At 38.5% G+C, this 18,260-nt stretch overlaps 1 protein-coding gene across 4 annotated transcripts in view; it reads left to right on the top strand.

The window, feature by feature from the left end:
- Window positions 1-18,260, top strand: part of Grm5 (glutamate metabotropic receptor 5) — a 511,509-nt gene that overhangs the window by 455,013 nt on the left and 38,236 nt on the right. For all 4 annotated transcript variants that reach the window (XM_060367492.1, XM_060367491.1, XM_060367493.1 and 1 more), the window contains one exon: window positions 1,607-2,546. In XM_060367492.1, the coding sequence (XP_060223475.1) occupies window positions 1,607-2,546 (940 nt within the window). The remainder of the gene's footprint in view (window positions 1-1,606; window positions 2,547-18,260) is intronic.

Here is an 18,260-nt window from a genome sequence, read left to right on the forward strand (position 1 = left end):
TGCATGGTCCTTGGTTGGAGTATCAGTCTCTGAAAAGAACCCTGTGCAATGGATAAAGAAATTGTGGCACATTTACACAATTGAATACTACTCAGCAATTAAAAACAATGAAATCATGAAATTTGCAGGTAAATGGTGGGAACTAGAAAAGATCATCCTGAGTGAGGTATCCCAGAAACAGAAAGACAAACATGCTATGTACTGACTTATACGTGGATAGTATTCATGCATGGTCATTGGTTGGAAAATCAGTCTCAAAAGAGACCCCTGTGCCCAGATGTATTTGGTCCTTGTGGCGACCCTGTCCTTTCCAGGTCTTTCTATCTTCACCTTCTTTCATAAGATTCCCTGCACTTTGCCCAAAGTTTGGCTATGAGTCTCAGCATATGTTTTCATCCCCTACTGGGTAGAGTCTTTCAGAGGCCCTCTGTGGTAGGCTCTTGTCCTGTTCCTTGTTTTCTCCCTTTTCTGATGTCTGTCCCGTTTGCCTTTCTGAATGAAGATTGAGCATCTTACCCAGTGTCTTCCTTCTTAATTAGCTTCCTTAGGTGTAAATATTTTAGTATGATTATTGTATATTATAGAGATCTTTTAATAGTTCTTGAAAATACAAATATGTTTTCTAACAGGAGCAGTTTTGCAAAGTGTGGATGACCTCAGGAAATAAATCCATTGAACCTACTGTACTAACTACAATCTGAAATACTGATACATGAGACAAGAGGGGTAGATGTACATAAAATAATTCTTTTCTATTTTCCAATTGTATTTTGCGTTTGTTTTTTATTAAAAAAATAATTTTAAAACTTCCCTTTTTTGGGGTAGCATCCTCACATCTAAAACCAAGGTTTTTCTAAAGATCTTAACTTTTTTTTTTTTTACCAACATTGATTACCTTTCACACATTTACTTTTCATACACTCCTGCACCCATTCAAACATTTTAGATCGCTCTGAAATAGTTTTCAGCTTTGTCTACATCCTGATTTCATACATCAATGAAAGCATATATGAAATGCAGCCACACAAATCCTTTCATGCCAGTCCTCTATACAATTTCCAACAGTGACTTCCGGTCAACTTAAGACTCTCTGACTTGCAAGATACTCCACTTGTCTGCAGCCTTATCCAAGAATACGCCTCATATTACACCATAGTCTCCTTTCTTATTTTTTCTCACAGGTGATCTCTGTTTCCGAAATCCATTCAGTTTCATGTTCTGTCATATTAACATTTGATAGTTCCTATTGTAGTGATCTTTACTTGCTCCTGGCTAAGAACGAGGCCATGGGACTTATCCATAGGCTTTACCTCAGTTATTAGTAATTGTTTTTAAAGTCCCCGATTATTTATTTATGGTAGCAGGAAAAAGTATTATCATCATTTAGTCTCAGAACGTAAGACAGAGGCTATCAAACAGCATATAATTGACAATATTAATTTTCCCGAATGAATCTTTGAAGGAATAAATTGCATGAGAGACTGAAATTATAAAGGTAAATGAGCGACAGACTGAAACAATCAAGAGCAGCTGCTTGTAAATTGGGAACTTGTAAGCCAAATGTATTTGTCTCATTCTTTTTCAATATATATCTGTGTTTCTGCAGGTTGTGATTTGATCCCAGTACAGTATCTTCGCTGGGGGGATCCTGAGCCCATTGCAGCTGTGGTGTTTGCCTGCCTCGGCCTCCTGGCCACTCTCTTTGTTACGGTAATCTTCATCATTTATCGGGACACTCCAGTGGTCAAATCTTCCAGCAGAGAACTCTGCTACATCATCCTTGCTGGCATCTGCCTGGGATACTTATGTACCTTCTGCCTCATTGCGAAGCCGAAACAGATTTACTGTTATCTCCAGAGAATTGGCATCGGTCTCTCTCCAGCCATGAGCTATTCAGCCCTTGTAACAAAGACCAACCGTATTGCAAGGATCCTAGCTGGCAGCAAGAAGAAGATCTGTACTAAAAAACCCAGATTCATGAGTGCCTGTGCTCAGTTAGTGATTGCTTTCATTCTCATCTGTATCCAGTTGGGCATTATCGTGGCCCTGTTTATCATGGAGCCTCCTGATATAATGCATGACTACCCAAGCATTCGAGAAGTCTACTTGATTTGTAACACCACCAACCTAGGGGTTGTTACTCCTCTTGGATACAATGGATTGTTGATTTTGAGCTGCACGTTCTATGCGTTCAAGACCAGAAATGTCCCAGCCAACTTTAATGAGGCCAAGTATATTGCCTTCACCATGTACACGACCTGCATCATATGGCTGGCCTTCGTGCCTATCTACTTTGGCAGCAACTACAAAATCATCACCATGTGTTTCTCAGTCAGCCTCAGCGCCACAGTGGCCCTGGGCTGCATGTTTGTGCCGAAAGTGTACATCATCCTAGCCAAACCAGAGAGAAATGTGCGCAGCGCCTTCACGACGTCTACAGTGGTGCGCATGCACGTCGGGGATGGCAAGTCATCCTCCGCTGCCAGCAGATCCAGCAGCCTCGTCAACCTGTGGAAGAGGAGGGGCTCCTCCGGGGAAACCCTAAGGTAATAGTTGCCAGAATATAGCAGGGAATAGTAGCTAGGGAAACAGCTGCATTTGCCTCGTGGTAGTGCGATAGGAGATGTCTGCATGACTGAAACTAGAGGAGTCAGAATGCTTTATGTTTCGAGACGATCTCAGGAAAGTTTATTGTAGGGTTGAGTGTTAGGTTATGTAAGCTAGGGCTGGCACAGAAATCAAGGTCACTAATAAGACAGTTACATCATAAGGCATGTTAGTTCAGCATGGCAGAGAGTAGTGAGCTGTGTTAAATTTTAGTTAAAACGGTCAAGTTAAACTCTTTTTGTTTATTATTATTATTACTATTATTATTTTACAATTTATTGACTTTGTATCCGGGTTGTAGCCCCCTCCCTCATCTCCTCCCGTTCCCTCCCTCGCTCCTTCCCACTTGCTCCCCTATCCCCCTTCCCTAGTCCACCCATAGGGGACTCTTTATGGGAGATATTTTAATAGACTAAAAAGATGAAACAATACAATAACGTTGCATACAACTGCTCTAAATTTATTAGTTTACAAGTTCTTTGTTGCCTAGATTCCTATCCCACCTCAGGTTCAATATCAAAAATTGCAGCTAACAGGTGATTGCAGTCTGCAAATGATCTGGAGCCAGCAGCTAATGCATGAGTGAGTTTGAGTGTTACCCTTGTAACTGTACCCAAGGTTCAAAACACAGATCATGAATGTTGAGAAGAAATTATAAGGTATTAAAAATGTTACAAAGACTGCTCATAGTTGGAAATAAGGAGGTTCTCTTCCCTATATCTATGGATTACAAATGATAAGTTCCCATATTTAGGAAGTACCTGTCAAGAAGCTGGTCAGGATCTCTCTACTGTGATTTGATAGTCTTCCTAAAAATCTGATTGGTCTGTTCTTTGATCACCGATCTGATAGACTAAGATCAGAAGGAAGGAGAGGAGGACCTCCCCTATCAGTGGACTTGGGGAGGGACATGCGTGAAGAAGGGAGAGGGAGGATGGGACCTGGAGGGGAGAAGGAGGGCCTTATGGAGGGATACAAAGTGAATAAACTGTAATTAATAAAAATAAATAAAGTTTAAAAAATTGGATAAGTAAATGTAAGCTAAATAACTTTCAAATGAAAAAACAGTGTATTTCAAAGTAAAGATATATATCTAAATAATATTGCTTAAACTATTCTTATAGACTGTCAACCACCCTTGCTGGAAGCTTCTTCTGTCATCCACCTTCTTCAAATCATAAATGGTAGAAATGCTGAATATGAATTTTCTGCTGAGGCTTGAAAAGAACCCATAAGATTCTTAGAAAAGTTTAACCATAAAGCCTAATGTCTAGCGTTAATTTGTACCCTTACCCCCATTCCCTCATACAATTATTTTTAATTGCTCTACATTTCTCATCTCTTCCCATGTAGGCTGTGTAAGACAATCGACACACTAAGTTGAATCTTTTCTTCTTTAACAAATGCCAGAAGAGTAATGGTTTATACACAGAAAGCCTCCTATATACCTAACCTGCTCAAATGTTTCCCTCATGCTTTCCTGATGCCTCTATTAAACATCCTGAAACTTCTGCAAAATCAGCTTTTCAGGTTGGCGAAGACATTTATTTTTCAGACTTTTTTATCAGCCCTTTTTTCAAATATAAATTTTCTAGGGGAAAATTGATTGATAAGACAGGCAAGTTGGCATGGAATGGAAATTGTTTACCTAGGTCTGTGTACCTAGAATTCAAGAGAGAAAGCTCCTCAGAGAGACAGTATTGAGTGGTGAGAAGGAAGGCTGACTGTGTAACCAGTTTCTTTTTTTTTTTTTCTTTCTTTGAATGTTAGCATTACCATCTCCTCTCTTTATCTTAATGACTTCAAATGACTAATTGGAATCACATCACTTATATGATGGACTGTAAGGAATGGAGACACATAGTAGGTAGTTCAGTCAAAGTAACGTAATGTTGTACTAAATAGCACTGGGACCAAATACTAGAAGCAGCAATTATTTAGCTGTATAGCCTTTACCAGGTCTTCTTAACCTTCTTGGACTCATTTCTCCCTCTGATGAATGGAGATTAGGAAGTACAGCTGTACTGAGTTTGAGAAGTACCTAACATATACACGCCATGTGTCACCCAATAATCGCCTGTTAAGAAATGTTATTTTAATTAAAGGAGTAATCAATTGCCAATATTCTTCAGTACCTGAATGTCAGTTATATACACAAATAGGATGATGTCAACAATTAAGGGAGCATCTTAAGTGGAGTATAAGTTTGTAGAGACACTGCTCACGTAGTCTGCGCTTTCCAGGGCTTCACCATCTTGACATTATGCCAGAATGTTTAGCATACTTTAAGCAGAGCTAACTCCCAGGGAGTGAAAAATCTTGTCTACCTTTCTAATCCCTCTGTCTTGATGCCTACCTAGACACATCGTGATACTTTACACATGGAAGCAGATCATTGGTGATGGATTGGTGTATTTGATGAATTAAAGAGATTAGAAAAATAGCAATGCACTGGGGTTTAGTTTCTGTTTCTCTTCCAATGTCCATCGCACTGTGGAGTGATCGTGCTAAATGTTCACAAGCAGTTTTAAGCCTGCCGTGTTCTGTGCTTCAGGGGTCTTTGCAATCCTGTCACCATCAGACTCATATCAAGAAGTGGATTGTTAATCTCAGGTTTTGATACACCGGTACAGTATCAGTAAGATATTTCACTAATATTTTTTTATCTTACTTCAACATTTTAAAAAATGATCAAGGAAAGGATTTTGTGGTAGTATGTTAACTTGTTTTCTTTTTAGAGCTAAATAGATCATGATAGTGAATCTAGAAGTCAGTACAATTGGGTGTTACAATCTCAAAAAGAAGGAGACAGTCATTGGAGAAATTGTTGTTTTATGCAACCTTAATGAAAGTCTGGTCTGTCCATGTGAGTATGACTGAGATAGGCTATAATATGATTATAGAAAGATTTTTCTTTTTGCCACTAAATAGAATATGTGAGTTGGCATATGCTGTTGATGTGAAGAGAAAAAAAAAATCAGAGAAAGCTGTCATCCTCTTGCAGTGCATTCCGTCCCTGCTGCTCTTTTCAAACTGCAATCCTCAGTGAGGGATGTGGCCTAAAATTCCTTTTCTCTTTTGTACCTACCTGAACCTAAACTAAAATATTGCTCCTCTTTGATACAGAGTCAAAGTAATCATAGAACTAACGTACTATTTTTCACATTGAAAGACACAACTCTTTATACATTTAGTTTGCCTTCAAATCCCAATTTTGTAAAGATTAGTGTGGATCAAATTGTCACACTAGACACAGATAATGGAGAACAAGCGTAAAATGTCCACAATATTGTCATGCTTTCTTCTAAATCACTGCTGTTATTTGTACTTTTCAGTGACTGAATTCTATCTTGTACCATTGAACCCATGCACTGGTGTTGAGAAAGGTCTCCAGTAGGCAACTAAAATCCCAAGAATTAGGTCTGTAGTGATAGATAAGCACTGGTTCTGTCTTAGTCTTCATCCTTCCATTTCATTATGGAGACAGCATGACCAGGACCGGGTCTTCCCTAGTCAGTCTTCCCCTGTATACCCTCATCAACTATCATTCAATGGGAACAGCAATGGATGCCTCTCCATGTTAAAGAGGATGATAACTGCATACTTTAGAGAGAAGAGTGTTGTAACAATTCAAAAGTTTCAATGACTGTTTCCAAGACTTCATATACCCTCTTGGAGAGGGAGCAGAGAGGGATCATACATGTTTACATTCAGCATTCCATGGGGAGTTTTGCCTGGGCTTTAGTATAACAGTATCAACCTAAGTTACTATTTCAGTGAGCTATTTCAGTCTGATTAATAAACTATGAAACATTACATAATAACGTGATTTTTAACATTTTATAGTAATGTTTAGTTACAACACAGAGAAAGCACTCAATAATTAGAAAATCTTTTAGAATCCAGTGTAATCGCAAGATCCTCATAAACTGGAAAACAGTCTTGTCAGAATCCTGTAAAAATGGTCTTTATGTCTTATTAAACAAAAGTTACTCAAATATCTACCATAAATTGAGAAAATAGTCACTTAGCTTATCATCGATAAAAGAGACTGCATGAAAAAAGCTTGTGGCAGTTTTCACTGCATAAGCTGATGACTTTTTAAATTATTTTTATTAACTATAGTTTATTTACTTTGTATCCCCCCTGTAGCTCCCTCTCTCCTCCCCTCCCAATCCCACTCTCCCTTCCTCTTCCCTACCTGTGTCCCTCACCCATTTCACTGATAAGGGAAGTCCTCCTCCCCTTCCCTCTGATTCTAGTCTATCAGGTCTCACTAGGAGTGGCTGTATTTTAGTCCTCGGTGGCCTGGTAAGGCTGCTTCCCCCCTCAGGGAAAGGTGAACAAAGAACAGGCCAATCACTTCCTGCCAGAGACAGCCCCTGTCCCCATTACTATGGAATCCACCTGGACACTGAACTGCCATAGACTACTTCTGTGCAGGAGTTCCAGGCCATCTCCATGAATGGTCCTTGGCTGGAGTATCAGTCTCAGAAAAGACCCCTGTGCCCAGACTTTTTGGATCTGTTGCTGTCCTTGTGGAGCTCCTGTCCTCTCCAGGTCTTACTATCTCCCACTTCTTTCATAAGATTCCCTGCACTCTGCTCAAAGTTTGGCTATGAGTCTCAGCATATGTTTTGATACCCTGTAGGGTAGAGCCTTTCAGAGGCCCTCTGTGGTAGGCTCCTATCCTGTTCCCTGTTTTCTCCCTCCTCCAATGTCCATCCTCTTTGCCTTTTTTTCAGCTTATGGTAATACACAGTTGTAACAGTGACTGGAGTAATAAAAAAGGATAAGGAGACCAGTAAAGAAGGAAGGAGTGGAAAAGAAATACAGTGATAGTTTAAAGGGTAAAAACCACAAATCATCTATTAGGCATTTTCTAGGTTCTGCACACATTACAGAAAGTTTTACAAAGTTATCTAAAATTGATACATGAATTATGGCAAATATAAGCATTCATCTTTTCCAATTTTCAAGTATGGAACAAGAGGCTGAGCGTCACTTGAAGACTTATTCATCATTACATAACTTGCATTTGATGGAGCAGTTTTTCACTCGGGTCTCAGCTTGTGCTCACAAGAATCGAACATTTCCCAGTGTACTCTTTGTAAAATATCTCATAAAATTTTCTTTGGAAAGCAAATTGTTATTCTGACAAGCAATGTTTGGAAAATATCTCTTCTTTGCTTAGAGATAAATGCTGTCGAGTCTTGTAATATAAAACAATGCAATTTCTATCTCAAACCATAGAACAATAAGCAAGACACCAATAGATGAGGCTGATCATGAAAGTGACACCGCCTCAGCTTCCCTGGCATCAGAGACAGATATAGCAAACAGCAGACATAACCTCAGCTTTTGGTAAAAGGACACGTTTCTGGTCAATTATTTTTTTTTTAAAGAAAACAGATCAAGAAAAGATCTGTTCTTTAAAAAAGAACTTGGCAAAATGAACTTTGAAAGAAATTGAGAGCACAAAGGAAAACATCTTTTCAGCTTTACTCTGAGGTAACCTCATTTCTAAAGGCACATGCATAACACAGAATTCATTTGATTGTTCAATGTGTTCTAAGACTGAACAGCTGTCCTCAAACAGCTAGCATATGCCGAAGAAGCAGACAAAGCCATCTAAGATGATACTTTCTCTGTATACTGTTATTTCTTTTTTTTTATAAGGCATGTATAATGGTCAGATCTTGAATCATTTTTGTTTTTGTTGCTTTTTTTTTTTACTTGTTAGCAAATATTTATTGATCATGACAATGCTGAGTATGTCATGCCTTCTTGGAAGTAAAATTATTTTTATTTTTAAATTCATTTCAAAATTAATTGTAGAGGGATTTTTCTCATTTATTTATTTTATTCACTTTACACCCTGTTGTCCCTTTCCTCCTCCCCTCCCAGCTCTACCCTTTCTACCGCCCCTTTTCCACAGAATCTTGATGAATAGACCTGGACTGGCACACATCAGTAAAAATGTGAAAGGAGGAAAGGAGGGCTTTAGGACATCTCCAGTCAACAACATGTGTCAAGAACACACTGATGACACAAGTAACCCTCTTATATGTGCAGGAAAATCTATAAACCAGAAATAGCTTTGTTAAACCTAAGCACACAGAGAAAATAACTGCGGTAATATAGTCTATATAAAACCTATTAGTCTTTTCTAGGAAGGTCCAAAAAGAATTGACTTGTAAAAGATATTTTGACAAACTCCAAGGGACAAAATTCACTCATATGCAGAATCCACAAAATACACACATATACATATGTGCACACATACACACATGTCTGAATATGGTTACAGAGTATCTTTAATTTATGTCAAAACACTGACGGTTAACCAAGACATCAAGAGAGGTGTGTCTGTGCTCATGCATGTGCACGAATGTGCAATTGTGTGTGTTTGTGTGTGTATGTGAAGGATGCTACTTAAGAGGAAGAACCTGATCATTAGGAGGCGGAAAACAGACCAAGAAAGGGAAGCGGAAGGGGTGAACATGAATAAAGTATATTGTATTTACACATAAAGATGTCATAATAAAACTTATTTTTAAAAGCAGAGATGATTTAACCACTTAGAAAGACAAATTTTTGCTCAAATGTATGCTCTTGCTTAAAATTAACAATATTTCCATGTATGTGTAACAGGAAACATGGAAGTTGAAAGGATGCTAGGATACAGTTGGTTGAGGAAACCCAGTGAAAGGGAAAGAAGGATCAAATAAAGGAAATGGGGTAGATATGAGCAAAGTAAAGAGCATTCACATGTGAATTCATAATGAATTCCTTCATAATAGAACCTGTTGTCCAAAAAAAAAAAAATGTCAAAAAGCAAAGGATGAATTGAAAAAACTTAGACAGCACATTTAAACCACCTTGTAAGTACACATGACCACAAAGTGACTTCGTGCATGCAAAAGAGAGTAGATGAACCCAAGGTGCCCAATTTCCAAACTTCTGTTTAGCTTGGGAAACTTTTTAAGAATAAAACAAGTTACAGTTTGGGGATTCCATTTCGATCTTTAAACACCCTTATGAAGAACATTATGTTCCAAATGGCTTGCTGCAGAAAACATCATGGCAGCTTAAACAGAAAACATGCATAAGGTGTCCGAAGAGTGATTTCATGATCAGTGAGAAGAAGCCACGTAGAGCCAACTTCTTCTACCTTTGGTTTGTAGAGTGAGAATTACTTTGAGCTCTCTCATCACCCTAGGTAGGAACACTCCTCGTTCTGATCAATCCAGCAGTTTTTTGGAAAGTGAAGCTGGCTTGGCCTAAAGCACAAAGGAAAGGGCCCAGAATCAGTCATTCAACGCACTGAAATAGCAAAGGGAGAGTCTTATTTAAATAGGAATGAGTCACTATAGTTTTTTTTTTTTTTTTTAAATATAAACTTGCTATTTATTCCTTCAATGGATAGAGGTCCCTGTGATTAACATTTTGGTTCTAGACACTAATTTCACACACGACATGGTACAGCACCAAATCATTGCCAGGGGGATAATGTCAGGCTTCCATTTAAGGCCTTTTCTTCAGCTGAAAATTGACAAATGATTGCAGACCAGTTCTCATCTCAACAAATCATTAAAGCTGGTATGTGTGATTTCTGGGTCTATAAGGTTGTGAATTTTCAGGACTGTGGAGTTGAGGTTTGAAGATTTAGTGAGCCTTTCAAGGCTAAATTAAAAGAAGGGAAAACCCTCCCTAGGGATTATGGTCAAGTTTTAATATCATTAGTATTTAAGCTGTTAACTTAATTTTAGGAACTATCACTTTCCACTTTTGTTTTAATTAACTAATTAACTTTGCTTTGACTAACATTGTTATGAGGGCCGACTTAGGCTATCTACTAAAGCAACAACTATCTCATGCATCTCTATTTACCAAATTAAAACATGCCTGGAATTCCAAGACACTCCAAATACTGTCAGACCTTGTGTGATTTCAATTTCTTAGAGTTCATTAAGGTATTATTAGCCTGTGCATAATGACGTGAGTGTTATTTCTCTCTTCAGAACATGTTGGCTTGTCTGTCTCTGGATTCTATTTATTTTTTCCAAGGCAAAGATTCCTTAAAGAAACCCAATTAGATTAAGTCATATCACATAGCTTCTCCCATATGGAGTCTTAGAGCATTTGAACATTCAGCAGACATTCTTAGCATCTGTTTGTCTTACCTATTCGTGTCTCTTTCCTAGACCTGAATATCATCAGGCGCGGTGCTGACAATATAGGCATATAGGTTTATAGGCATACATGAGTTATTTAGTGCCTACGCACAATCTTTTTGCATCTATTCAATGCTGTTTTGAATACATTTATATTTTCCTCAGTGTCTCACCCACAGCAGTCCTCAGCAGAGAGTACGTACAGGGTGGATTGATCATGGGTCTGTTAGGCAGCAGTTCTCAGGGCTCATTCAGCACACAGAATTTATATGTGGAGATTTATAATGAAACTGTTGCTTTAAAAACAGAAAGGATGATTTTACAATAGCTAGATGACACATCTAGAGGACATTGTATGGACACATGGACACAAAGTGATTTAGTATGTGCAAAGGAGAGCAACTGAACCAAGCGTGCAGTTTCCAAACCTTTTCTCAGCTTGGAAATGTTTTTTTTCTTTTTTTTTTTTAATTTTTCATCAATTACACTTTATTCATTCTGCATCCCCCATAAGCCCCTCCCTCCTCCCCTCCCAATCCCGCCCTCCCTCCTCCCTCTGCTTGCATGCCACTCCCCAAGTCCACTAATAGGGGAGGTTCTCCTCTCCTTTCTGATCTTAGTCTGTCAGTTCACATCAAAAGTGGCTGCATTGTGGAAATGCTGCAAGTGGAAATGTTTTTAAGTAAAAAAAAAATATTTCCAGCACAGTATAGAAAATTTGTTCATTCTGTTGGCCTTATTGCCCCGATTTTATCTAATAACACTTTGGCCTTAAAAATTTAAGAAGCATCTCCAAAATTACACTCCTCTTGAGTACGTATGCTGCAGTCATCATCTTTTTACAGCTTGGGGATGCAGAGATCAAAGCAAACAAAACGGAGCAAACAGAGAAACAAGAAAACCATCTTTGGGCTTACCCTAATCTATTGAAGGACACAGAACTAGAAACAAATAAATTCAATGTCGTATGAAGTGTTGTGATATAGGGAGGGGGACAAAAGTAAGGTTTATGGGAAACAGAGACTCTGAAAGTGAACAATTCAAGTAAGCAAATCTGTATGTTTGGTTCAGGCTGGATCTGAACACTAGAAGCAGGGCTCTTTCCGGAGTACTGTAAAACAGTCGCAAAAGGTTCCTCCATGAGCTGCTCCTTCCCGCAAGGACAGCTTTGCTCCCAGCCTGACGTCCTCCTGATCTCCTTGTTTTCAGACCATGAGGTGGGAGGGGAAACAAGCTCCTCTGCTATGTTTTCAGGAGCTGAGTCCCAGGGAGTCATCATTCTTCAAGCTTCCCTGGTGTCGTATCCACAGCTTCAGTCATCAAACATTCAGTAACTACTTGTCAAAATTTTTTCTCTTGACCACTTTTAGAAAAAATCGTGTATTTCCTTTCTCCATTTCCAATGAATACATAGGTGTCCTCCACCACCTCTTTCTCCATCAAAACAAAAAACTTATCTGTGTTTTAGATAAATTGCTTCACCTTTATACACTAGCATAACTGAGCAACTATTTTATGGCAACTACTCACTAAAATATTTAATATATATTTCTCACTATCTTCTCTCAGGACTTTTAAATTTATTAATATTCATAAAATTTACATTATATTTAGTAGTAGAGATTATTATTCTCTGTTCACAGATAAGATAAAAATCACAAGTATGTGAATAGAGGCAAAGCCTTTAGGTTTTTAGGTGAATTAATAGGTAGTGGAACAAAAGTTTTGATTCAAACCCAGACAGACAAGTCTTCAAAGTACCTTTTACTCAAATATTTCCTTCCTTATAGAACTACTTTCTTTATCATATATCGCATTTTTTCTTTAATTATGTTTCAATAAGATCCTAGCCAATGTATCTCTGCCTTATGTAATACTGATCAATGGTGACTGGAATAAACAAAGATTGAATGGAGGTGGACACCCACGTTGACATTATGGAACAATACAACCTGTTCATGTGGTGTGCTGTGATGAAGCGGGTCTTGCCTTAAAGAGTACATTTTAATCCCAGCTCCAACCTTTAAAATCCAGAGCCATAGAGCAAACCTTTTATCTCTTTGAGACCCTGCAATGTGAGAACCGAAATATTTACCTTGCCAGGTGTCAGTATGTCTGGTACTGATTATGTCCCAAAGTCTAAATGGATACAAAGTTGTTTTCTTTTCACAGGTTAACTTTCCTTGAAGTTTACTGTTCTTTGGGGAGTGTAGCCATTTTTTTTTCAATTTTGTGTTGTGCTTTTGTCAATGTATCTGCAGTCCTTTATAATAAGCATTGTGTAAAATTATTGTGGCCTACTGTGGTGGGATGAAATAATGAATTGCTAGTGAAACCCTTATGTTCTCATGACAAGAAACTCTCTGGTCAGGCAAGTGTATGCTCACATTATTCATTCTGTCTAGGTCAAAAATAAATAAATAAATAAGAAACTGAGGAGCATAGTCACAGTTTCTCTCCTATTCACAAGCTTGCTTGCTGCCACCTCTTATTGTCTTCTGTCACAACGGGCCACTTCAGGTGGTAGAAGCTGGCAGAAAATGTGATTTGCCCACTGCTGAGTTAAAGCGGCACAGAGAAAATGCAAACTAACAATCCATTTTCTCTTATTTATTCATGTGCTTTTCTTAGTACATGCTTTAGAAAGAAAAGACCATGGTTGCAAACAAACATTGATCCATCACTGACCTTGTTCTCCCAAAGCAAACAAGAACTCAAACCAAAGCATAATGAATACAATGAAGTCCCCAAATTCAATTGGCCATACTTGCCTCTGCACATTATTCCACGTGTTTTTTTAATATCTTGCTTTATGGGATCAAATCCCAAGCCCCGAGTTTCTAATTTAGCAGGTTTGAGGTGGTAAGGAGTGCTGGTTGTTTAGTTTTATTTGGATATTTTGTTTGATTTCTTTTTTATCAGCTTGATTCAATTTGGTGTTATCGAGGAAGAAGGAACCTCAGCTGACAAAATGTCTCCAGCACATTTTTCTGTGGGAAAGTCTGTAGCACATTTCTTCATCAGTGATTGATACGGAAGGACCTAGCCTCCTGGGAGCAAGGCCACCCCAATTGATAGTCCTAAACTCCATAAATAGATAAGCATGGCAAGCTCCAGGGAGCAAACCAGCAATCAGTGTTTCTTCATGGTATCTGCTTCAGTGTCTGCCTTTAGATTCCTGATTTGAGATGCTGCCTCAATGTTCCTCAGTGATAGGCTACGACATGCAAGTCAAATAAACCCATTCCTTCCCCAGTTGCTTTGGATCATAATGTATATCACAGCAATAGAAATCTAACTAGTATGAGTTTGGAACAGAAAGTCTCTATGGATAATGAACTCCCAGGTGATGCTGAATGTGCTGGCTTAGGAATAATTTTATCACCAGGAATGGTAGCACATGCCTATAGTATCAGCACTTGGGAGGCAGAGGCAGGCAGATCTCCGTCAGTTTGAGGGGAGCCTGATCTGCAGAGTGAGTTGCGGGACAACCACACCTACATAAATAGACCTTGTTTCAAACAAAACAAAGAGAGACACCAAGCAGCAGCAGCAACAATCAATCAGCCAATCATTTCATAGCTAACTTTTGAGAGCCTTGAGCAGAAACACACACTGTTATTATCAATTGTCTTAAAAGTGAGGAAATTGAAATCCAGGTATGTTGTATGATCTGTATAACATTACACAGCTAGGTAGGAGCACAAATGTGATCCAAACTCAAGGACAACTGAATCCAAATGCCATGGTCTTTCTACAGTAGCATGATTGATCAGCTGTCAACAGGTTTTTATTTATTTATTTATTTATTTATTTGGACAATTAAGTAGGTAATTGTCCCCACCATTTGTTTACAATCATTAAACTCAAGGTCATTATCTACCTACCTAAGGAAAAGATAATAACACTTACTTTAAAGGGGTTGATTTGGTGGAATTTTTAAGTGCATTTTCCTTTCTGCCCTTCAGAGAAGTTTCAGTGTGTCTCAGAGATGAATAAAAACCATTCATCTCTTCTTTCTGACATAGGGCATACCCTCTTGCTTCACTAGAGCTAACGTTCATGTTAAGAGAGTAGTTGTCATTCTGTATTCCAGTACAGGTCCAAGTAAACCACTGTGTCAGTACTAAATGGAAGTAAATGGTTAAACAGCAAGGGATGTGAAAAACATGAGGATATGATTTGTTTAAAAGCTCTGTATGGTTAACACGTATTTCCATAAAAACTAAACCTGAAGAGCTCTGTATTCTTCTGGATGTGACAAAATACCTGACAAGAAGTGACTTCATGAAGGAAAGGTCTATTTTGGTTTGCAGATCAGAGAATGCAATCATCGTAGTCAAGAAGATACATCAGCAAGCAGAGGAGGCATGGCAGGCAGCAGGGAGCTGGCTGGTCACAGTGTGTCACTGTCAGGGTTACTACTGCTGCGATGAAATGCTGTGACCAAAGGCAATCTGGTGAGGCAGGGTTTATTTTACTCACAGTTCCATATGACAAATGGTTCATCATCAAAAACAGTGAGTGCAGGAACTCAAGCAGAGCAGGGACTCGGAGGCAGGAGCTGATGCAGAGGCCATGGAGGAGTGCTTCTCACTGGCTTGATTCCATGGCTTCTTCAGCGTGCTTCCTTATGCAGCCCAACATCACTTGCCTAGTGATCCTACCCCGAACAGTGGGCTGGATATTTTCACATCTATTGTTAATCAAGAAGATACCTTCAAAGACGTGTGACCTTGGACCAAACTTATGGAAACAATTTCACACTCTCCACCTTAACTTTCTTCTTTGTTGCGTCCTACCATTTTTACTCTGTAGACCTGTGAGGTGCTGGACAGAAAGTATAAAGAGCAGTACCAACATGTATGACTGATGAGAGTCACTCATGCCAGTCTGTGCATTTTACAAAGGAAAAATCGTGATATTACAGGGAAAAAAAATGAAACGGTTTCTGTGCAGAGAGAATTGTGGGAATGTCTGCAAGGAAATCTGTATGCACTGGGTGGGAATGGACCAGGACAAAAGTAAGATTTACTGCTCAAGGCACAGAGATTGTATGTTCCAGAATTGTAAAAGAGAATCAATTGTTCAGACCAAAAGAGAAGTAAGTAGTTGTTTTCCTTTCATTTAAAGAAATGTAAAGGAAAGAGACAACTCAAAATTCTTACACGAGAGAAATCTGACTTCAAGATTTGCTTTAATCTAAAGTATGTGAAATATCTGATGGCACTTGAGAAAAACTGAGCAAATGGACTTCAGTGAAGAACTTTTAAAAGGTCCATTTGCAGAATGCTAACATAAACCACAGCAAAGCAGACACAGGCTTATGATATCTTGCCAGTCTTTTTTCACCTTCAAACTCCAAATCCCTACATCACAGCACATGTTATCTCATTTCCCCTTGGACATTTCCAGAGGCTTTTATTTAATTGTATTCACTGTGCAGACAACTGCTCCACGACGGCATCTCCGGGGAGAAGAGTGCCAGACATAAAGGGAGTTTCTGGCTGAAAGGAGCAGACAGCCTTTAAACTCCAGGGCATTTCTGACCATCCTCAGTGATTCCAGTGAAGCATTAGACCTTATGTGTCAACTGTTTATCAAGTCTCTCTCCTGCTTCTCTGCTCCCTCCCATGACCCACTCTCCCACCCTCCCACCCAACCTCAGCCCATCTGCTCTTTTCCGGGCAACTAGGTGGTAAGCAGATTCTCTGGGTAGCTCCCAGAGAGAGTATACAGACTCAAGGTATACACAGTTGTGTGTAACCCTGGTGAAGGACTGCCAGTGTGGGCTTGTGCAGAGTTTTATATTGACTGAGGTCGTTTTCCTCGCAATCAGTTATAATCGTGGACATGTTAGTTCCTAGTTATGCACCAACTGAAGAAGTTTCCTAATGGACACACCAAATTTTACCTATTGGTTTCGCCATCATCATAGGCATAACATTTTCATAACAGATGAAATATCATGACATATTATAGCTGGCAAAATTCAACATTATTTCCATGAATACCAATACTATAGTTTTTAAAAATATTAATCTTAGTTTTAAATATCAACATACAAGTCTGGCCTAAATACCCTCCAAATTATTGTTTTTGATGCTAGAAATTTTTTTTTCAAATTCAGTGGATCATACTTCAAGTATTTGTTTTCCAGAATCAAACTGTTATTATCTTTTAATTACTGTAACAGTGTGTATTCTCTCTTCAATATAACTTTTACAACCTCAGAAGAAGATGCTTAAGAGCATTATACTAATGACTGCTTTAAATTTAAAGAGATGAATAAATTGCTCAAAGTGGCAAATGGCTAAACTAAGTTTTAAATTCTGGTGATAAAATTGAGAATTTTTGCTTTAAAACTTCAGGAAAATTGAATTTTCTTTCTGAAGCTAACACTTTAGAATAAGAAGTAGATCTTGTAGGCCATGTTTTCCATCACCTTACTTCCTAATGGAATCAGAGTATGATGAGAAGAGCAGGATGCTTTTACTGTTCATAGAAGATAACATGCAAGATTTTATACTTAAAAGCTTAATACAAATCACAAGTTATTAGAATCAGCTAGTGGTTGTTAAATGAAAAGGGAGATGGAGAACAGTGTTTGACAGTGTGACAGTTCCTACAACTATTGCACTATTTAAAATCAGTCTCAACGCACACCTGAGATCCCAGCACAAGGGGAAGCAGAAATGTATCATTACAAAATAGCTGTGCCTACCTCATTAACTAGTGGAAGTTGGATGAGTTGTAAGGTAAACTGGGAGTGCTTTTTTGTTCCCCAAACATTTGTTTTCAGGCTGAGCCTGGTGGAACATGCCATTAATCCCAGCACTCAGGAGGCAGTTCAAGGCCAGATAGATCTACACAGTGAGTCCCAGGACAGCCAAGGATACACAGAGAAACCCTGTCTCAAAAATAAAAAAATAAAAAAAAATAAAAAACAGAAAAATAAATAAAGAAAGAAAGAAAGAAAGAAAGAGAGAGAGAGAGAGAGAGAGAGAAAGAAAGAAAGAAAGAAAGAAAGAAAGAAAGAAAGAAAGAAAGAAAGAAAGAAAAAAAGGGAAAGAGAAAAATGTTTTATTAGTCCAACTTGGAAGTGGCCTAGATATGACATGTCTACGGCATGCAGTCATAACTCTTTCAGGACGCAGAATTTCATATGAAAGAAAAGTAAGTCTTGGGCATAATTCTATGAAGTAGCAGTTCTTTCTCTCCCTCAAGCTTTAGTTCTTTAGTGGAAATAGAGAAGATAAAGAAGGGGAAATAGACAGTCGCTTTCTCTAGGAAGTTCTCTATCTTTCTTCAGTCATCCTGACATCCTTTTTCTGTTTCATTTTCTAAGGCATGCTTCATGAGTCTCCCCACTCACGTACAAAGCATTCTTAAAATAATTCTTCATTTCTTGCATTTTGTTAGGTGGTGAACATTGTGCTGTACCTGATGACTGGCACGAGAACAAAGGGACAGCTA

The sequence above is a fragment of the Meriones unguiculatus genome, chromosome 14 (genome assembly GCF_030254825.1).
Source record: "Meriones unguiculatus strain TT.TT164.6M chromosome 14, Bangor_MerUng_6.1, whole genome shotgun sequence".
Lineage (NCBI taxonomy): Eukaryota > Metazoa > Chordata > Mammalia > Rodentia > Muridae > Meriones > Meriones unguiculatus.